At 34.6% G+C, this 22,915-nt stretch overlaps 2 protein-coding genes across 26 annotated transcripts in view; one reads left to right on the forward strand and one right to left on the reverse strand.

The window, feature by feature from the left end:
* The window catches only part of PARPBP (PARP1 binding protein), a gene marked incomplete at both ends in the record, with an annotated part of 78,793 nt that extends 61,928 nt beyond the window's left edge, over positions 1-16,865 (forward strand). For 9 of the 25 annotated variants that reach the window (XM_082850074.1, XM_082850092.1, XM_082850094.1 and 6 more), the window contains 4 exons: positions 1,531-1,709; positions 3,972-4,053; positions 15,844-15,979; positions 16,450-16,865. In XM_082850074.1, the coding sequence (XP_082706200.1) occupies positions 1,531-1,709; positions 3,972-4,053; positions 15,844-15,979; positions 16,450-16,790 (738 nt within the window). The remainder of the gene's footprint in view (positions 1-1,530; positions 1,710-3,971; positions 4,054-15,843; positions 15,980-16,449) is intronic. The other 16 variants (XM_082850086.1, XM_082850087.1, XM_082850088.1 and 13 more) reach the window with 5 other exon arrangements.
* A 500-nt stretch (positions 16,866-17,365) lies between these two features.
* On the reverse strand, positions 17,366-18,508 carry PMCH (pro-melanin concentrating hormone; the record flags this gene model as incomplete). Its single annotated transcript, XM_082849597.1, has 3 exons — positions 17,366-17,415; positions 17,718-17,916; positions 18,260-18,508. The coding sequence occupies 3 exons, from the start codon at positions 18,506-18,508 to the stop codon at positions 17,366-17,368; spliced, it is 498 nt and encodes a 165-aa protein (XP_082705723.1).
* Between the last annotated feature and the right edge of the window lie 4,407 nt (positions 18,509-22,915).

Below are 22,915 nucleotides of genomic sequence, written 5' to 3' on the forward strand. Positions count from 1 at the left end.
CTTTCCCAGAGGTATACAGCACATACAACTGGTTAGTTGGTATGAACCCGGCCAGAAATGCCATCAGAGTTTGTTCTTACGTGTGTCTATGTGTAATATTATCTTATCATATATTTTCCCTATTCTTCTATCTAGTTACTAAGTTTTTCCAGCTCTTCCCTTTTAATCTGCTTTTTCTTTATCTCCACAGCTACTATTTTAGTTCACTGCTACTACCTTCTTCATTTCTGAGCTGGACTATTACAGTCTCTTAATTTGTGGTCCTGTCTCCAGATTTAATAACAGTCTTACCCTGGAATATAAATATTTTACACATTTCCATCATTGCTGTCATTTTTCTAAAATGTAAATAGTATCATTTTATTTCCTTGCTTAATAAAGGAAGAGATTTTAACCTTGTAACAGATTGACTTATAACTTCTTTGTCTGATATACAGTGCTTTCCCAGGCTCATCTCACATGACTCCCTGTCTGTTACCCTGATCTTCAGCCATTTCATGCCATGTAGTCTCTGAAAATACCATGTTCTCTCTTACCCTTTTGTGTCTCCTCTATGAAGCCATCCTTGATCCCAGGGTAAATTGATCATGACATTTGGGTGTGCTCCCACTGCACAATTTATACATTCTCTTCAAAATAGCACTTAGGGGACTTCCCTGGTGGTGCAATGGTTAAGAATCCGCCTGCCAATGCAGGGGACATGAGTTCGATCCCTAGTCTGCAAAGATCCCACATGCCGCGGAGCAACTAAGCCTGTGTGCCACAACTACTGAAGCCGGCACGCCTAGAGCCGGTGCTCCACAACAAGAGAAGCCCGCGCACTCCAACGAAGAGTAGCCCCCACTCGCTGTAACTAGAGAAAGCCTGCACACAGCAACGAACACCCAATGCAGCCAAAAATAAATAAATAAATTTAAAAAAAGGAAATAACACTTAGCACTCTGTAATGCCATTATTGGTTACTTATTTATTTTATAAAAGAGCCTACGGGTTCCTTGAGACACTAGTTTTTACCTTTGTAGCCTTAGCTTCAAATGCAATTCTTGGGACTTAGTATGTGCTTATGGGTGATTACTGAATGAATGAAGGTCAACTAGTTTTTTTATTTTTGCATTTGAGTAGATCTTTACAGCCATCTGTGGGGTTGGTATTCAGATCACCAGAATCTCACTTCTGGTATAAGAGAGAAAAAATATCAGTATACAAAGAAGTTAAGTCACAAGGCTGAGATCACATAGATTGTAGCTAAACTTTCTGACTTATAAAGACTAATGTTATTTTGACCAAAATCTAATGTCTTCCTTTGATGATACTATTTTCTATATTTTTTGTGCTTCTGGAAGTTCATAAGATTGATTTTATTATGGCTTGAGGGATAAATATTCACATGCCGTAGAGCCACTTCTCGTGGCTGATTTTTTTATAGCTTGATAGAAGAGGAAGAACAATAGCACATGAAATGGAAAAGAGTGGCTGATTGACCCAGCTGGGGTGATTGTTACATTTATTTGAAATTGTTTCCTGTTCTAGCCAAAATCTCATGCCATAAACCATGGCACTGCATACTGTGGCAGAGATACTGTGAAAACTTTACTAGTTCTTTTGGATGAAGAAGCAGCCAGTGCTCCTACCAAAAACAAAGCAGAGCTTTTATATGACGATGAAAACACAATTCATCATAATGGAACTTCTATTCTTACACTTTTTAGGTAAGTAATGTGGAAGTTATATGTATGTGAATATTAACTTAAGTCTATAAAGGAAATTTTTGAAAAAAACACCTCATTTGTTATAAAAGAAATACATGCTATGTTTAGGAAACTTGGGAACTACAGAAAAGTATGAAGAGAAAAACTAAAAGTTAGTTAAAGGGAGATTGAACTTTTGAATGTGAGGGAGTTATATATAAAAGTAGTATTTTGTGAGAGTATGAGTGGTGTTTTTTGTTTTTGTGTTCTTGTTTTTTGCTGTGGAAATATTTGCATAGATATTTGTGTCAAAAACTTTGCTAAATGCTTTCACTTATATCAGCCCTCACAGCAGTCTCTTTTAGTAGTCTCCCCAATTTATAAGTGAAGAATTAGAGACTTGAGAGAGATAGCAAGCAATTTGTCTAAGTTGGCAAGCAGCAAAGGTGTCTTTCTTCAGAACCTGAGGTCTCTGCTCCAAAGATTGTGTTATTTTGCTTGAGAATAGGAGAGTCGGTATACACCAGACTTACACTGGAATTGACATTTACTTGTTCTTCATCACATTATGAAGAAAATACTAAATTACTGTTGGTATTCTGTGCAAGACATTGATACTCACCAATTTTAACAACAATTTGGTCAAACACTGAGTTGGTGATATTTTTAATTAATGAACATTCATTTATATAAACATTTAAAATTTTAGAATAACGGTTTAAAATTGTATTATTACATTGTGGAGGATTTTTAAAAAATTGTCCTGTTTGATCTTTTCTATTTTCTGCTTGAGCCACTTTCTAGAAATCTGATTTTAGTCTAAAATTGTTCATATCTATCTATGATTGCTTTATCTTCTCTCTCTTCCTGTGCTTCACTATCTTTTCTCTTTAAAGAGAAACTTTATAATGCTCTATCATTCAGTGTTGTCTTCTAATTCCTTTGCAATGAAAATTTATTTTATCAATGATTTACTTATACCCTGTGTTGGAATCCCAGAAAAGAGTATAAAGAAAATGAACCTTTGTTTTTTTTCCTCCTGTCAACTTACTTCTGTTTAACAAAGTTTGCTTTTAGGTAGAAATATAAATGATTTAGATTTTCTCTTAGATTGAATTCTGTCATTTTCTTAGAGAAAGTTGTTTTGTGTTTGTAGGATTTTCTAAATAAAATTAATCCCCACATACATTTTAAAGAGGTATTTTTCTATACTCAATTATGTGGCCAAACACGTTTATAGTTACCTTAGCATTTTCAATTGTCATTGTGCAGACAAGTACCCGTCCATGGTAAAGTATATTTTGAAGGGTCTGCATTGAAATGATAAAATTAAGGACAATGTATATGAATGTAAGTCAATGTAAGGTTATAAACTAGTCTTTCTTAGAATAGACTATCCTTTATTCTTTTTATAAAAAATAAATTTATTTATTTAATTTATTTATTTTTGGCTGCATTGGGTCTTCGTTGCTGCGCACGGGCTTTCTCTAGTTGTGGCAAGCGGGGGCTACTCTTTGTTGCGGTGCATGGGCTTCTCATTGCGATGGCTTCTCTTGTTTCAGAGCATGGGCTCTAGGCACACGGGCTTCAGTAGTTGTGGCACACAGGCTCAGTAGTTGTGGCACATGGGCTTAGCTGTTCCCTGGCATGTGGGATCTTCCTGGACCAGGGCTCGAACCCGTGTCACCTGCATTGGCAGGCGGATTCTTAACCACTGTGCCACCAGGGGAGCCCCCTTTATTCTTATGTAATGGTCTTTTGACACAAAGGGGTTATGACTCTGGCTCTATTAAGCTACAAAGGAATTTACTGAGGAATCCATGTTTGGCTCCAAATTGCCAGTATCTCCTTCTCTATCATGTCTTCTCTGACCCTCCTATTTCTAAACTATGCTTTTCTCTTTTGAATTTCCCTGCCATGGCATCTGTCCTTTTTTATTTTGAATTTTAGTTATGTGGATATCTTATTTCCCTTACTTAGATCAAGATGCCTGAATTCAGAGCCAGTGAATGAATGAACTTTCTATTCTTCACAACATCTTATACAGTGCCTTACATATAGTAGAAGCTCAAATATTTAGTGGCTGAATTAATTAATTAAGCAAATTATTAGTATTTAGAACTCTCAGCATAGGAATATGGACACTTTTAAATAGTATTGTAAACAACTAGGTTCAGTTGTTCAGAATAAACTTTCATTCTCTAACTGCTTTTGGATAGCGGAGAGGTGTAAACTAGTTTAAAAGCTACTTTGGTTTATAAATTTTTGCTTTTTTTGGACTAGATCTCCCACACAAGTGAATAACTCATCGATGAAACCCCTAAGGGAACGTATCCATATGTCAGTGCAAGAGAAAACAATTAAGGTACAATTTAATATACTGTCATGGAAATGATAAAAATCAGTTTACTTTTAGAAGAATAAATATATAAAGCTGAGCTGGGTATTATAAACATACATTATACATGGAACAATAGGGATTAAATGGAAAATAAGTTATGACAGTTGACACACAGAAACTTTCCTTTTAATACAATCTTGGCTAATCTGTCTCTGGTTTATTCAATACCTTGGACCTAAAAGAAGGAAAGGAATAAGCACCTGCTATGGTAAGTGTTCAATAAATATGTGTTCAATGAATGAGGGGGAAAATAAAGAGGAGATGTTTTTCTCATTTACATTTCTAATATCTTAAACTGAATCTTGAGAGTCCATATAATTTCAGTTTTGTTCCCATCTGAAGACATAATGGCAGAATATAATTGATTTTGGATTGAGACAAGGAGAACATTTCACATTGTTCATTGACTAGAGCTATTCTTTATATTTTTACTTGGTTTGAACTGAGTATCCCAGTTCTCATTTGAAACATTTGTGCCTATAACTAGTCAGTAACATGTTTTTAGGCACTTAAATTTTTCTTGGTCTTATTTTTCAAAAAAGAAGCTTGTTTTTAACTCATTGATTTATTCAGCATACATTTATTGGGTATCTGCTATGTGCCAGACACTGTTCTATGGTTGGGAATTCATTCATTTGTTCAACAAAATTTTCATGTAAAATTTACAATTATCCTTAAATTGTCAAATAATTATTCATCTTTTGATATAACTTTGAGAACTCTAATTTGTTCTTTATATTCCCATTTGGAAAGTTAGTCCCAATTAGCAAAGCCTTTAGTTATCTGTTTCTTCTACATACTCCAAATCCATTTAGTTTATTTAGATTAATAAGTCTTATCTTCCTATTGGTTATTAGTAGCTGTTAGTAGTTAACATCTATGGAATACATCATTGATTTTTATATAATTTTTCTGTGAAAAAACTTGTCAATTCTTTGTTATATTAACCTAAGTACTTGTAGTCGAGGTATGAGATTTTTGGAAAAAACACCTATCCTTTGGACTTGATTAGAAATGGAAATGTAACAGATTCTTTAATTTTGCCCTGCTATGGCTACTGACAGACTTTAATATTTTCATTTAAAAATCATTGGGAGATGCAAGAGGAAGGGGATATGGGGATATATGTATACATATAGCTGATTCACTTTGTTATACAGCAGAAACTAACACAACATTGTAAAGCAATTATACTCCAATAAAGATGTTAAAAAAAAACTCAAGTAATACCATTAAACAGTGAAGTAGATATCTGTAAACTACTTAGAAAATTGTCTGGAACCTAATAGATTAACGATAAAAGTTATCTTCCTATGCAATCTTCTATATGTAATAAATTCAGGTAAAAGTAAAAAAATAAAGATCATTGGGATATTTTGTTAAACTAAGTAAATCAAAATGAAAAGATCTGTCTGAATAATGAGAAGGTGTTTTTAGAAATTAGTAAGAGTCAACTAATTACTGTAAAATTTATGAACCAATTTGTAAAGTTTTGGGAGGTAGAAGAGACAGTATCTGATCCAGTCTCATTTATAGATGAGGAGATCAAAATCCTTGAGAAAGCACCTTATCCGAGATATCATAACTACCAGGAAATATTTTATGCCATTGTGCAAAGCCATGGATAAATACTAATAAGACTATAATTACATTGCTTCTGTTACTTAATAGTGGAGCTGGCTTACTCCACATAGCTCTGAAACTAAATGGCAACAGAGAAAGGAAGGAATTGGTGTTTATGGTTATATTTTATAGTACAGTACTCTTTATGAAAGCAAAGTGTGAAAATAATTGGTTTAGCCAGGTATACAGCTGAAACATGACCAGATCGAGTACGTGCTGGAATAACAAAAAATGCTGCTAATATTTACTACTAAGTAACTATGGAAAAGTAGTTTAACAGCTTGTTACCTTATTATCCTGTTACTTTTTCTCTTTTGGCATTTAATTCTCTTTTTTATCATGGAAAGGATATATGATCTACACTTGAAAAACTGTCTTGGAAAGACAAAGGTAGATACTGTTAGAGAACTTAGAATTTTGATGTTGTAGATCATACTTGATTGTGAAATATCCATGTCATTATTATTTGGGGCAAATTAACTTTTCTTGGATTTTCATTTCCTTGTTCATAAATAGAAATAGGCATTCCTGATCCCCAAATCCTATGAAACCACTTTGGAAAGTGTTCATTAACTCATTTGAAATGCTCAAGTTTTATTTTCTACTGTAGTTTATTTGGAAAATTGTCTATGATGGTCAAATAAATTCCCCTGGGAAGGAAATTAGAAGGTTCTTCCTGAACCTTCATGGATTTGGTAGGAGCCTTTAGAGAATGCTTTCTTCCCATACTTACCCCAGTTTCCAAGTGATTTATACAAGTACCTTCATACCTTTTTATTATAAGATCTTTCCAGGAGACATTTACCTTCTTAGGTCCCTGTAAATTAATTAGTTTTATTCCTTCCAGCTTGATTTAGCCATATTTTGCTTTTCAGACACAACTGAAAAGTTGTATATGCATATCTTTTTCCTTATTCTGAGTCTAGTGTTTTCCTCCGTATTATATGTATGTCTGAATAATCATCACCGTTAACTAACTTAATAACTTAAGTCGGTGGATCAGAAGAATGCTAGATCTTTAAAAGTTGACGTAGTTGGGACAGTGAAAATTAGGACATAGGTAGTTGGAAAAAATAGACTGGCTCTAACTCTGGTACCTATTATAAGCAGCCAGGCAGTACAGTGCTCATGGTGTTGGAAAATTAGATATCCACATTTAACCTTTAGGGTATTCCAAAACTGAGTATATCCAAATAAAATGGTGTATTGAGTTCAATTAGAATTTCCTTCCCCTAATACTTAAAATGAGTACAAAATAGCAATAACTAGCAAAAATATTCACCAAGAGCAAACAACAGAAAATAATTTAATTGGATACAATAAACTTCAGAAACGATGGCCAAGGAAGGAAAGAAGATTTCAGAGGGAAAAGGCACGACATGATTTAGCAACTTAATCTAGCCCCAGTCTCCACATAGTGTGCTAGTGAGTTGACAAAGTCCTAAGAATTATCACTAAAATATTTCCAAAACTGAGAAGCCAACTGTGTGTTCTTTTTTTTTTCTTTTTAGAGAAATAGTAGAAGTGGCAACTACATAGTAATGTGGAAAATGAACTCTGGGATTTACACATTGACACAGTGAAGGCTCTAGTGCTGCATACTGAATTGTGGAAATTATCCAAATGATCCCCTTGCATTTGAATGAAATACAGCCTCTAAATAGAGGGACTTTTTATGGTACATATAATACATAATAAATTCTTAGAAGAAAGTGAGGAACCAACCCAGAAATTTTTTCAGATTGCCTATCTCCTCAACTGAATGTTACTTTTGCCTCCACCGTTCTTCAGGCTACAGAAAAATGGGGGATAACAGAAAATATGCAGCCTTCAAAATGTAACTGAGGAGCAAGTAAAATGCTGTCAAATAAGGAGGAAACAGAATCAAGAAACCACTCACAGGCTTGGAGGCTTCTGTTTCTAACTAGGATGTAGTAGATCATGGCAAAATACCATTTCTGCTACAATAACAAAAGGCACATAAGTTGGGGAAAATATTTTAAAAGACATAAGAAAGCTATGTAAGCAAAACAGTTTAAATAAACTAAAAATCTGGAGAGGGTAAAGTTCTTCTGAGGTGAACAGACTATTATCAGAGTTTTCTTCCCTGGGATTATTTTTCCAATTTTGGGTATGAGCCAAGGATTGATCTTGGCCCATGTAAAGGAACTCACTGACGGAAAGAGGAACTAACAGATATTTTGATGTCTTGAGGGGCTGGCAACAATTTGGAAACTTTGGGGCCCTGAATGCACAGTTATTTTTACCTACGGCACCTATGCTGAATTTTGGAGCTGAGTGGGAGGTTAAGGAACCTCAATCCAGTATACTAAAATCACCTGTAGTCTTGCAGTAGCACAGAAGACAAGGCTCCTCTTGAGGAGTGTGACCTGGCTCAAACGCATGGCTGTTGCCTTCTCAAGATATTTGCCACGTTTGGAAATGAAGTGGGTTGGGAGACCGAAGAATACAATGTAAAAACCTTTGAAAGACAGACTGAATCCCCCAGACTTTCAGGTCAGAGGTGATAGAGATCCACAAGGCTCTCAGTTGAAAGCTTGGGAGGGACATTCCCGAAGGAGAGGTTAAGAACCAGAAGTCAAATATGAGTTATGACAGCTGCAACCCAGCTTTGACTCAGGTCAGTCCCTGTCGGCATTGCGGTTATCAGCCCCTCTCTGTGTCTGCCTAACAGAGACAAGGGAAACCCTTGATAGAAGATTTCATCTGGAGCCTCTATAGTTCCTTTATATACTGGACATGAGAAGAGACAGGAAGACTTGTCCTTTAATCAAGAGAAAAAACTAACAATAGAGGCAGACTCACAAATGACCCAGCTACTGGAATCAGCTGACAAGGAATTAAATTTTTTTTTTTTTAACATTTAAAGGTAATTAGGGCTTCCCTGGTGGTGCAGTGGTTGGGAGTCCGCCTGCTGATGCAGGGGATGCGGGTTTGTGCCGCGGTGCGGGAGGATCCAACGTGCCGCGGAGTGGCTGGGCCCGTGGGCTGTGGCCACTGGGCCTGCGCGTCCAGAGCCTGTGCTCCGCGGCAGGAGAGGCCACAACAGTGAGGCCCACGTACCACCAAAAAAAAAAAAAAAAAAGGTAATTAAAGGAAAAGGGCAAAATGGATGAAAAATTGGGAAGTTCCAACAGAGAATCAATTTTTTTATTTTTTGGCAAGCTGCACAGCTTGCGGGATCTCAGTTCCCTGACCAGGGATTGAACCTGGGCCATGGCAGTTAAATTGCCAAATCCTAACCACTAGACCACCGGGAACTTCCAAGAATCAAAAATTTTAAATCAGAACCAAATGGACATTGCAGAACTGTAAAAACATTATCTAAAATTAATAATTCATTAGGTGAATTTATTTATTTTAAAGATTTTTTGATGTGGACCATTTTTAAAGTCTTTATTGAATTTGTTACAATATTGCTTCTTTATTATGGGTTTTTTTTTGGCCCCGAGGCATGTGGGATCTTAGCTTCCCAACCAGGAGTTGAACCCGCACTCCGTGCATTCAAAGGCGAAGTCTTAACCACTAGACCATCAGGGAAGTCCCTAGGTGAATTTAATAGTAGACCAGACATAGCATTAGGTAGCATAGTGGACATGAAGATAGGTCATTAGAAAAAAGTCCAAACTAAAGCAAAGAGAGAATAAAGAATAAAAAAGCAGAAGAGAAGAGTAGGACACAGAAAATGTCTAACATATGCCTAACTGGATCCTCAGAACGAGAGGAGAAAATAGGATTGAAATAGTATTTGAAGATATAATGATTGTAATATTTTCCAAAGCTTAATTGGTCCTTTCACATCAGGTAGTAGTTAGAAGATGTGAGGAACAGATGTGTGGTTTCCTTTAATAATGTACAGTTGCATATGGGTTCCAATATTATGGACCTAGCAAGCTAAAAAATGTCCCTGAGTCCTTTGAAAATCCATCTGCCTTTCATGTATGTGCCACACACACACACAGGACATAGATTGTAAAGCTTCCTTCCAGAGCAGTGTTCTCCAGTAGAACTTCTGAGGAAATGTTCTGTAATTTGTGCTATCCAGTACTGTAGGTGCTAGCCACGTGTGACTATTGAGCACTTGAAATGTGGTACTGCAACTGAGGAACTCGATTTTTAATTCTATTTAATTTTAATTAATTAGCTACACATGGCCAGCATATTAAACAGTTGCATTTCTAGTGGATTAAAGATACACACAAATGCAATAACTGAAAACCCATAAGTAGAGGAAGTGGTGCTCTGACCATGAGAGATTAGAATAAATAGGATTTAAATAGGGAGAGAGGATGGAAGAGAGCATTGCAGGTGGAGCAAACAACTGATGAAAAAGTATTAGATTGTCTTAGCTAGTATAAAGAGGCTGTGCATTCCATAGTGAACAAAATAAGTGAATAAATAATGTGGGGCAAGGTTAAGGAAGGTGTGGCTTTTGTACTTTTTGTGGGGCTTATTGTAAGGATATGTGCATGAGAACCTAAGAAAGGTGGAATATTTAAGAACTTGAAAGTAATGGTGGATATAATGGGGCTTAAGGACTTCAGCTGCATGGTTCTCTGTACTTAAATGTGATGTAACTTTGTGTGTATACCTCTCTCTTGTTTCTGTACCAAATGGTTTTCTTACTCTATTGAACAGAGTAGAGTTTACTCTGTACATGTTTTTCTATTGATATATCAGAGCTTTTGCCCTTAGGGTGCTTTAACTGTTCTTTACCAGTCTACTTCTCTCATTTCTGTGTGCTGTGGTTTCTTTACCCTCCGTACATCTTTTTCTACCTCCAAGCTTTTGCTTACTCTTGGTTCTGTTCCCTCATACCTTCTGCTCGCATACACCTGTTAGAGTGTGTTATAATTTTACTTAATTAATGCACTCAGCAAACATGTATTAAATGCCTACTGGATACCGGGCTCTGTCCTAGGCACTGTAAATATATCAGCAAGCAAAACAGACAAAAACCCCTGCCCTGATGGGCAAGTTGTCCCCCAATATTTGTGGGACTAGGGTGGAAGAACATAAATGGAAACCCCTGGTCTACCCCCGCAATCCTTTTAATGCTAGTTCTGTTCCATACTGTTAGACACACTCCACCCAGAAATGTATACATCCCGCTCCCTGTCACCCTTGTCATAAACAGTCAGCCCTTCCTAAAGGAAGAGGCCAGTGCTGGCCCAGTGCCTAGGCAGTTTAAGCAGGGAATTCTGGGGTGCCAGGTTCTTGGAACAGGATCTAAAAGGAGGAGTCATAGTCTCCTAGTGGGCATATCCAAGTCCCTGTGGACTTATTCCTCACCCGGTGTGATGAAGAGGGCCAGAGCAGGCCATCAGTTGGCAAACTAAGGTTTTGTTCATGGAGCTTACCTTTTAGTTGGGAGATAATAAACAAAACAAACAAGTGAATTTTATGGTATATTAGAAGGTTATCAGTGCTATGGCAGGAAATAAAGTTGGGGAGGGGGGTAAGAAGAGTGTGTTCCTTTGTGTGTGTTTTGGTTTTAAAGGGAATGATCAGTACAGGTCTCTTTGAGAAGGTGACATTAAGCAAAGGCTTTAAGGGAATGAGCAGCATTTTTCATTAGAATGAAAATGGGATGTTTGTATTAGTCTGAACTAAAATTTGAACTTGTTTTGGCTGAAGTAATGAGGTTGGGATTTATTGCGTACCTTCTAAGTGTCAAGTGTTATACTAGGTATTTTATATCCCTCATTCCAATTAATCCTTTTTGAAATCTAGAAGGCATTATTTTCCAGACCATATACCTAGTAAGTAACAGAACAGTGGTTGTATTCAGGTGTAAGACTTCAAAGTTTATGCTGTTTCCAAAGTGTAAACGAAGGCATAGTAATTATAATAGTCATCATTTGATATACTTACAAATTCATATGCCATTAAGAATAGCAAATCTCTGTTCTTTTGAAAATGTGATAATGTAAGAATGAAAAGGTGAATTTTGAATATTTATTTTTAGTTATATATTTAATAGGTATGTTGAGTAATTTCTTTTTCCAAACTTGTTGATAAAATTTATAGCCCCCGCTATAATGGGGGCTTAGAAATTTCATTTTCTTATTAATACAGCTAACTGAGAGTTTCTGTGACTTTTCAATATTTTGACTCATTTGTCTTAATTTAACTGGAGTCAGGCTTTCCTATGTGAAGTACTATTTTCCTCAAACTGGGAACCTACTAATAATTTCAATTTAAAAAGAGCTTGTGGCAAAAGGACTTTTCCAATTCTTGGCAAGTTTGAAGTTCATTGCAATTTTACTGTGGATAGAAATCTTTCCAAAGGGGGGAAATCACTCTACAAAGGAAAACTTTGAATCTTTTTCTCTCATGTGACTTGAACATAAAATGATTTTAACAGCCATGTATGAATCTGGACATTATTCTTAGTTGTTAAGTACTTCAAAAGCACTTTCAAAAGGGAATTGTTTTGCTTATTTGTGATTCCAAATCAAATACACAGAGAGATTTGGAAGATTTGCAACAGGAAGTAATCTCAATTCTATGTAGCCACTAATCTTGTGCAGAAAAATTCAACTTTTATGAACAAAGGAAAAGCAATCTCTTTTAAGTTATAAATACAAGTCAATGTAGCTTGTATTGTTTTAATAACCAAAATGAAGAAGCTGATTGTAAGTTCATTTTTTGAGCTGCATTCCTAGAATCATTTTAGGGTTGGCCAGGTCCTGAGACACCTAATTCAACAGATTTCTTACTCTATAGGAGTACTTTCTTTATATGTTACTACATTAATAACTGTATAGTATCTACATATATCTTTAGAGTTACATAGCTGTTTCATATTTTTAACTTCATTTAATCCTCACAACTCTATGAGGTAAATATTCCCATTTATATGTGGATAAGTGAGAGGTTTAGAGGTTTACCCAAGATCATCTACTTAGTAAGTGATAGGGCCAGTATTAGAAGCCAGGTCTTTTGACCACAAATCTGATGCCTTTTCCATCACATCATCTTGTTTCTTTGTGCGGGTTTCTTAGTTGGACATCACATTGTTGGCTCCAGTCAAGTTCATGATCAGTTAAAATCTCTAGGTCTTTATTTCATATGTTGTTTTTAAGTCAGGTTCTCCTCATCCTGTACATCTGTAATTGATATTTTGAACTTAAATACAGGACTTTGTTTATCCTCATTCATTTTCATCTTATTATTTTCTACTTATGGTTCTAGCCTTCTGAGATCTTTTCAATCTTGATTCTATTATCCAATTTATTTATTATTTCTTCCAGCTGTGTGTCAACAGCAAATTTTATAAGTAGAATGTCTTTGTGATTATGGAAGCCATCCTAGTAATCTCTTTAGTATACTGTGTGCCTGTCACATAGTTGGAACTTAATAAGTGGTAATTGATAAAAAAGATCTTTGTACAGGGCAGGGAAAAAACACACATATAATCTTTTACAAAAAAGAAAAAAAACACCCTCAATATAACTACTCTCAGTTATTACTTTTGGATATAAGTATTCCAAGATTGCCATAGAACCATTGTGGTTCTCTCTTGTGTTTTGATATGTTTATAAATAATATTTTTCATGGTAAATATAGTGGTTAACTGATTTTCTTTCACATCTCAACCCATAATCAGTATTTTAAGAATTTCCTTCTAACTCTAGTTTTCTGAAACTGCCCTACTGTCACTAAGGGCTAGAGAATTTCTCTATGGGGGGCCTAAGGAGAAGAAATCTAGCTGTCAGGAGGGCTTATTGAACTTATTTTGCGACTATTTACATAGCAAAGAAAGCTTTTTACTCAGATGTATGTTTAAAATTAATAAAAATGCCAACTTTCTAAAGAAATTTTTATTCACATGCAGCATGAGATTGAGAAAACATCAGTTGTCTGTATTAAATAATATAATTATTGTATTTTTATTTAGAGTGCTTTATGAGTGGTACTGATGAAGGTTTTGTGGTGGGAGGCTCTAGTCCCCCAAGCCACCTGTAGGTGCCATCACTATCTGGATATTATGGGAGTGATCCTTGCCAGCCACTTAGCATCCATTTACTTTCATGGCCTTACCATACTCTTTATAACTCTCTGTAAGCAATAAGTTTATAATTTTCTATAAGTAGTAACTGGCGAAATGAAAGAAACGTATAAAAAGATGTCAGCAGCTAGTATTGGTTTTGTAGATGGAAATAAATGTTTTTGGATAATTTACTACAGTGATGATATGATGTAATATAATATAAAGTTTATTTTATTAACAAAATTTATTTTAATAGCTTTATTAATTGTTTTAATTCTCTACTTATGGAATTAATAAAGTCCAAAAAGGCCTAGTTAAAACCTTCAGTTATATTTTAGGGCATCTCATGGTAGAAAATATATAATAGTAGTTGCATTCATGTGGATTCATGAAGATACTGGGCTGTAGCTCCATTCATTATCAAGAGCCTACTGTATTTCACTTCTAAAAAAAATAGTTTTTCATCTTTTACATTTTCACATTTTTTCCAATTTTGTGTATTTTTGTGCTTAAATGGAAGATAAATTCTAATTGTCTACATCTTCAAGCAAATTAAATATAATTTTTAGTCCTCTGGGAGTTACAGGCTCTCATAGACACCATTACTCAGAAAGATATAAAATTTGTCATCCTGAGAAAACTTGCTTTTATGGAGCAGCTGGACTGGAGACTATTCTGATTTCTTCTAAAATATAGTCAGTGGATTTCACTGCTGTTATCTTTGCAAACATCTGAGTGGGTTAATGTAGTTATCGTTCTGAATGTATAGCATAGTGTATAATTACTGAATATATAATGTAAAGTCATGCTGTTTTAGACTTTGTGAACTGTATCAATACATGCTCTGTGAGTATTATTCAGCATAATGTAGTTATACTTTGAAGTATTAATTTTTGAATTGTTGAAGTCCTCTTTATTTAATCATGTATTTGAAATAAGCTTTGTCTGTTTCTGAAAAAGATTTGAGATGATTTCTAATTATTTGGAGAAATCTCCCTAGTATAACCAAATGGCATTACACAGCAGCTGCAATTGTTGAAATTTGCATTATCTGTGTAGATTACTTTTGTTCTGAAATTAAGTTCTCTCCCTAAAACAGCCACTGGTTTTATGTTTGCAGAATACATTTCCAAAAATACTTTCTTGGCATGGTGCTTAAGAATTAAATTTAGCTTTCTAATTTTCTCCTATTTGTCATGTTAGAAGATAATTACAGGAGTATACTTTGAATACTCAACTATTAAATCCCTTGGTCACATCTTCTTAGAATGATATAATCAAATCATATTTCTTAATTTTCTAAATATTCATGTTTTGTTTTGTTTTTTGCGTTACGTGGGCCTCTCCCTGCTGTGGCCTCTCCCATTGTGGAGCACAGGCTCTGGACGCGCAGGCTCAGAGGCCATGGTTCACGGGTCCAGTTGCTCCGCGGCATGTGGGGTCCTCCCGAACCGGGGCACGAACCCGCGTCCCCTGCATCGGCAGGCGGACTCTCGACCACTGCGCCACCAGGGAAGCCCTAAATATTCATGTTTTTAATTAAATAATGCCTTTCATTCACCACTTTGTTTTATCTTTCACTTTCTTTGTTAGTTTCCTATCTTTCTTTCACCTTCTCTTATTTTTCTTTTTTATCCTAACATTTCTCCCTTCCTTAATTTCTCTAATTTCTTGAATTCCATATGCTATTTTTTCCTAAAAGAGTTGTACCCTGTAATTCTTTAAGATTGAAAACTTGTATTTTTCTAGGATTACATATATCATGTATATCATTATTAAACATAACAAAACCACTTTCTAAAGCATCTCAGACATAGGAATGTGTAACAAAGGTCTTTGAAGAGTTTATAATTGATTTGCCTAAGCTTTTACAAAAATTATCAAAAACATACACAAAGCTGGTATTACTGAAAAGAACAAAAATGCTGGTTGTAGCAGTGAATGAGTTTGCAAACTATGAAACATCAAGGATTAAAAGTTCCCACAGATAATGAAATATTTAAGGGAAAATTTTATGATACCTCAGTGACTACAGAGTATATTTCTGTCTAGATGAAAAACTAAATAAAAATAAAGGATAAATTGTATATTTTCTCCTTTTTTCCTGTTACCAGATGAAGCAAACCTTAATTAGATCTCAGTTTGCTTGTACTTACAAAGATGACTGCATGATAAGCAAGGATAAGTGGAATAGTGTTAATTCAGCATCAAAGCCTTTGTGTGTTCTTCACATGGAAAATGACCTTTCTGGTAATTGACCTTATTTGAGCAATTTAATAACAATTCAATTCTAGTGTACTAATTGGTTTTAACTTAAGTAAAACTAGATTTTTTTTTGCGATGTAAAGGTTTATATTTTTATAGACCTGAGTTTATTTAAAAAGTTATATCTAAGTACAAATATATGTATAGGAATAGGACTCAGTTTGATTTAACTAAATGTATTTAAGAAATAACTTGCAGCATTTAAGGATTAAGTGTTATGCATTCAGACAAAGCAAATTTATTGTTTGTAGGGATGAAAAGTGATATGGTAAAATGCAAAGAAATGTGATAGTAATATAGCTGTATTTGTTCATCATGTAATTTATCATTATTTGATTGTAAATCATAAATTTTAAAATATTCTTTAGCCATTTAAAAAGTTTTTTGTAAAATTCTCATGTGTAATAATTTTAAGTATTATATAATTTCTTTCCTCTTTTCATCTTGCATAACAGGAGGTGTAAATTCATCTGTTGGAAGACCAAAAATTGGAACAAGTTCTGGAAATGTTCATCTGGACAGAAGTAAAAATGAAAAAGTGGCAAGAAAATCAATTAGTCTGACAGGAAATAAAGGCTCAAAAAGGAAACAGGTGGATTTGGATGATGAAAATATTCTCTGTGATAATGGAAACGAACCACCTCAACACAAAAATGTTAAGATACCTAAGGCATCAAAAGATTTGCAGAGTAAACTAGATGGCAAACTAGTTAGAGCTGCAAAAAGCAACAAATGTACCACCAAGAACAAATTGATTACTGGCCAGACAAAGTTAACTCAGTTTTTTAGACTATGAATTTGTCTTTTATGTTCTTTAGGTTTATGTATATATGAAACCATTCACCAAAGGCATCTACTTAATTTTTTTTTTTTTTTTGTGGTACGCGGGCCTCTCACTGTTGTGGCCTCTCCCATTGCGGAGCACAGGCTCCGGATGCGCAGGCTCAGCGGCCATGGCTCGCGGGCCCAGCCGCTCCGTGGCATGTGGGATCTTCCCGGACCAGAGTATGAACCCGTGTCCCCTGCATCATCAGGCGGACTCTCAACCACTGCGCCACCAGGGAAGCCCCCATCTACTTAATTTTTAAGAGATCAAGGTGTAAATTATGGTGCTTTATTATTTTGGTCTGCAGTGTATGTAAGGTTAGCATGTTAAGCATTGTTTAAAAAATACTAGTAAGTCATAATTATGCAGAATATTCACAAAGTTTAATGCACAGGTAAAGCATATCATTTAGGTATATCTTAATACTTTCTTTGAAAACAGACATTTAAAATAATACAAATCATAGTAACATTAAGGGCTTTTTTCCCCACAGGCAATTAAATGATTTTGTTTTCTTCTGAAATGATGATGTGGACCAACAGGTATCACACTTGCCAGCAAGGTCGATAGACTCTTCCCAGCATACACCTGAGCACTGAAGGAAAAAAAAGCTTAAATTGTTTAAAGGACTAGTATCACACAAAATTGATTAGAAATGAAAGAATAGATCTAGTATAGCTAATTCTGAGTATCAAAATTATAGTAACTAATAACTAATTATAGTAACTAATTAAGTACTTTTTAATTTCACATCTTTTGCAGGGGTCACATAAAATCAAGTAAATTGAACCATGGTCTTGTTTGATTTTGTCGTGATTGGACCCAAATTCAATTAAACTCAAATTTCTATTTTATGATATTAAGATATAAGAATTGAATTTTAAAAAGACTACTCACTGTCAAAATCTCTCCTTCCTATAGGAAATTTAGCTGAGTTTTCTTCATTTGCAATTTCTCTCTTTTCTTCTATTGATTCAGTATTTTGAACTTCATTCTCAGCTGGAAAAGCTACAGATCCTTTTAGTGCAAGATAAGGTTTTATAGCCAGATTCAGTGGCAGACCATTATTTAAGAAATTGTATTTGGAACCTGCATTCTGTAAAGAAAAGGTTGATTTGTGTTTTAGCTGTCTTATTGGGAATAGAACTATGATACAATTGTGTAATATTCTTATTGATCAAAGATGCTCTACACTGTTTTGACTCTAAAAAATATTTTAGATACAAGGTTTTCAGGGAATAAAAACCTTTTGAATAAGAGATGTTTTCCAGAATGGAAGAACAACCTGGTATGTAGGAAATTTGATCAATTGTCCTAATGCATATTGTGACTTTTTTCACATACTTCTGCTTATAAAAGTATCAACTTTACTTCCAAAGGATTCATAAACATCATTCAAATTTCCACTGAAATAAAGGATAAGTCACATTGCCACTTACCTTTGAATTTTTGTTTTCCTCATCATTCATGAAATTGCTCTCATCATTTTTATATTCCTCCAGGGAAGGAACAACAATTGATTTTTCTTCAGTATCTTCCTTCTGAAAGGCTTTCCCCAACCTCAGTGTTTTAAATACCATGTCATCTTCTAAATTTCTTATTGACTTGGAGGCTGAAGGCGAAACACCTTGAGAAAGCAAAGAAAAAGTTAGTATTAATATGTAGGAAGAGAAACTCATTTTTGCCATTCTTAGTTTGATGTTTGCATGGAGTCAAACAAGGATGTGTAAAATGAAGTAAAATTTCTCAACCTGCTTTGTAAATGATTCCTACCTTTATATATTTTCCAGCTTGAATAGAAAGCACTTGAAAGACTTAGACTTTTGTCATTTTAAAAATGACTCATTAGATAGAAGCTAACTTTTTATAGCTGCTAATACTTACACTGTTTGGGTTTCAGTGGCATATTGTTTATTTTGAGTGTGAATTTTCTCAGAATCTGATTAAGATCCTTGGTAGAGAGCTTCTGTTGAGGAGATTATAGTCTCTTGAAAATAGGTTGTTATTAAGGAAGACCACAGGACATCAGGCTCTCCATATTCTTATTTATTCATATTGTTCCCTTCTGTTTATTTTCTGATTAAGTAAAATATTAAAACTAAAATTATTTCTTTCACTCAGGATAATAAGCGTCAAAGTTTAAATACATTTAATCCTGATTAAGTGGAAATAATCTTCAGAAAGAATTTTTTCCATAAATGCTCGGAATAGCCTTTGGTATTTAAAGTATATATGCCTGTCAGTATGAACAAAAAGTCATTCATGTTATATCTAAAACTGACCTGTCAGGTGTGTTTTATCTCTATATTTACAAAAGGGTATTACTGATATTTATTAATGAGTTTAGCAATTAATGAATAAGAAGTCCATGAAGAGAATATTTGTGTGCTCCATAAATGTTAATTTTGGATAACGAGTATGTTGTATGATTTTTAATTAAACATTTCAGAGTTAATTTGTAATGTTGGCCCTGTAGAGTAAGAGAATACATTCTTGTGTATGTCTTCTGGTATATATATGCAATAGTTTTTCTAGGGTATATTTCTAGTTATGGAATTGCTGGGTCTTGGAGTATGTACATTTCAGCTTTATTAATGCCAAAATGGTTACAGAATAGTAGTAACCAATTTAAACTCCCCCCTGCAGGTTATGAGAGGTCTTACTGCTCCAGGTTCTAGTTAACACTTGGGTATCTTATTGTGCTTTTAATGTTTATTTCTCTAATTACCAAAGACGTAGGATGCCTTTTCATATGCTTAAGTAAAATGCCTTTTAAAGAAAAATTTGTCTATTTCTCTATCAGATTGTTTGGGTTTTTCTTGTTGATTCATGGGAGTTCTTTATATATGCTGGATATTAATTCTTTGTTAGTTATATATGTTAAAAATATTGTATTTTTTCTCACATTTCTTATCTTTTGAACCGCTTCATGGTGTCTTTTTGTGAACTAAACTCCTTAATTTTAATGTTTAAATTTCTTTTTTTTTTCTTTTTATGGTTAGTATTTATGTTATTTGGAAATCCTTCCAAACCCTGAGGTCATTATCATACTTCTATATATTCTAAAAGTTTAAGACTTTCACATTTAAATTTTTAATTCATCTAGAATCTTGTGTGTGAGAAAGAAATTTTAACTTTTCCAAATGTCCTTATATATTTCTTTTTTTTTTTAACATCTTTATTGGAGTATAGTTGCTTTACAGTGGTGTGTTAGTTTCTGCTTTATAACAAAGTGAATCAGTTATACATATACATATATCCCCATAGCTCTTCCCACTTGTGTCTCCCTCCCTCCCACCCTCCCTATCCCACTCCTCTAGGTGATCAGAAAGCACCGAGCTGATCTCTCTGTGCTATGCTGCTGCTTTCCACTAGCTATCTGTTTTACATTTGGTAGTGTATATATGTCCATGCCACTCTCTCACTTTGTCACAGCTTACCTTTCCCCCTCCCCATGTCCTCAAGTCCATTCTCTAGTAGGTCTGCGTCTTTATTCCCATCTTACCCCTAGGTTCTTCATGACATTTTTTTTTCTTAGATTCCATATATATGTGTTAGCATACGGTATTTGTTTTTCTCTTTCTGACTTCACTCTGTATGACAGTCTCTAGGTCCATCCACCTCACTACAAATAACTCAGTTTCATTCCTTTTTATGGCTGAGTAATATTCCATTGTATATATATGCCACATCTTCTTTATCCATTCATCTGTTGATGGACACTTAGGTTGCTTCCATGTGCTGGCTGTTGTAAATAGAGCTGCAGTGAACATTGTGGTACATGACTCCTTTTGAATTATGGTTTTCTCAGGGTATGTGCCCAGTAGTGGGATTCCTGGGTCATATGGTAGTTCTATTTTTAGTTTTGTAAAGAACCTCCATACTGTTCTCCGTAGTGGCTGTATCAATTTACATTCCCACCAACAGTGCCACAGGGTTCCCTTTTCTCCACACCTTCTCCAGCATTTATTGTTTATAGATTTTTTGATGATGGTGATTCTGATCAGTGTGAGGTGATACCTCACTGTAGTTTTGATTTGCATTTCTCTAATGATTAGTGATGTTGAGCATCCTTTCATGTGTTTGTTGGAAATCTGTATATCTTCTTTGGAGAAATGTATTTAGGTCTTCTGCCCATTTTTGAATTGGGTTGTTTATTTTTTTGATATTGAGCTGCATGAGCTGTTTGTATATTTTGGAGATTAATCAATCCTTTGTCAGTTACTTTGTTTGCAAATATTTTTTCCCATTCTGAGGGTTATCTTTTCTTCTTGTTTATGGTTTCCTTTGCTGTGCAAAAGCTTTTAAATTTCATTAGGTCCCATTTGTTTATTTTTGTTTTAATTTCCATTTCTCTAGGAGGTGGGTCAAAAAGGATCTTGCTGTGATTTATGTCATAGAGTGTTCTGCCTATGCTTTCCTCTAAGAGTTTTATAGTGTCTGGCCTTACATTTAGGTATTTAATCCATTTTGAGTTTATTTTTGTGTATGGTGTTAAGGAGTGTTCTAATTTCATTCTTTTACATGTAGCTGTCCACTTTTCCCAATACCACTTATTGAAGAGGCTGTCTTTTCTCCATTGTATATTCTTGCCTTCTTTATCAAAGATAAAGTGACCATATGTGCGTGGATTTATCTCTGGGCTTTCTATCCTGTTCCATTGATCTATATTTCTGTTTTTGTGCCAGTACCAGACTGTCTTGATTACTGTAGCTTTGTCGTGTAGTCTGAAATCAGGGAGCCTGATTCCTCCAGCTCCGTTTTCTTTCTCAAGATTGCTTTGGCTATTTGGTGTCTTTTGTGCTTCCATACAAATTGTGTAATTTTTTGTTCTACTTCTGTGAAAAATGCCATTGGTAGATAATTTATTTTCTTATTCACGAACACGAATACAAAGTACAAAGGTATTTTTCCATATTTATTTTGAACTTCTTTAATCTTTTAATGACATTTTGTTGTTTTCTTCATAAAGGTCTTGCTTATCTTTTGTTGCAAGATTTATAATTGTTTATAATTTAATTATAATTAAGCTCCTTATTTTTAGTTATTATAAATTTTATCTTTTAAAATACCTTTTCTAACATTATTGCTGGTTTGTACACATGCAGTTGGCTTTTGTTTAGTGCTCTTATATACAAAAAGCTTGTTAAAGTCTTTAATTCCCTAATAATAATAATTATTATTATTATTTAATTCAATAGTTTATAAATGTATTAACTCTTTAAGGTTTTCCATGAAGACAGTTGATATAAATAATAAAATAATGACATTTTATTTCCTTCTTGCAAGCGTGTGTGTTTGTGTGTATTTATCTGTGTCTCTGTCCACGTGTGCGAACAGACTGACTGAAACCTTCTATAAATGTTGGACATGGAGATAAGATATCTTTGAAGTATTACTTATTTTATAGAGAATGCTTTTAACTTTTCACCATCGAATATGATGTTTCCTCTAGATTTTTATGTAGACACCCTTTATAACTTGCAGGAAGTTCTTTTCTATTTCTGGATTACTAATAACTTTTATCATGAATTGTTGAATGTTATTGAGTACTTTTTCTATATCTATTGAAATGATCATACTTTTTCTCCTTCAGTGTTTCATTGAGAAAATGAACAGATTTTTCTCATGTTAAAGCAACCATGTGTTTATGAAACAAATCTTTTAAAATATTATTGTATTCAATTTAGTAATATTTGATTTATATATTTTTCATTTATTATCATGAGTGAGATTGATCTGTAATTTCCCTATCTTCTATTGCCTTTGTCTTCCAAGGCATTAAGGTTGTACTAGCTTCATAAAATGAAGCAGGGGGCAGGGTTTATTCCTTTTTTTCTTCTCCTGTAAAGTGATGTGGGCTTGGTGTTTTGTTGGTGGGCTTAATGGCTGATTCACTTTTTTCAGAGTTGTAGGAACATTCAGCTTCTCTGTTTCTTTTTTTTTCTTTTTTCTTTTGTGGTACATGGGCCTCTCACCGCTGCGGCCTCTCCCGCCACGGAGCACAGGCTCCGGATGCGCAGGCCCAGCGGCTATGGCTCACAGGCCCAGCCACTCCACGGCACGTGGGATCCTCCCGGACCGGGGCACGAACC

This window comes from Leucopleurus acutus, assembly GCF_964270905.1.
Source record: "Leucopleurus acutus genome assembly, chromosome: 11".
NCBI classification, from domain to species: Eukaryota; Metazoa; Chordata; class Mammalia; order Artiodactyla; family Delphinidae; genus Leucopleurus; species Leucopleurus acutus.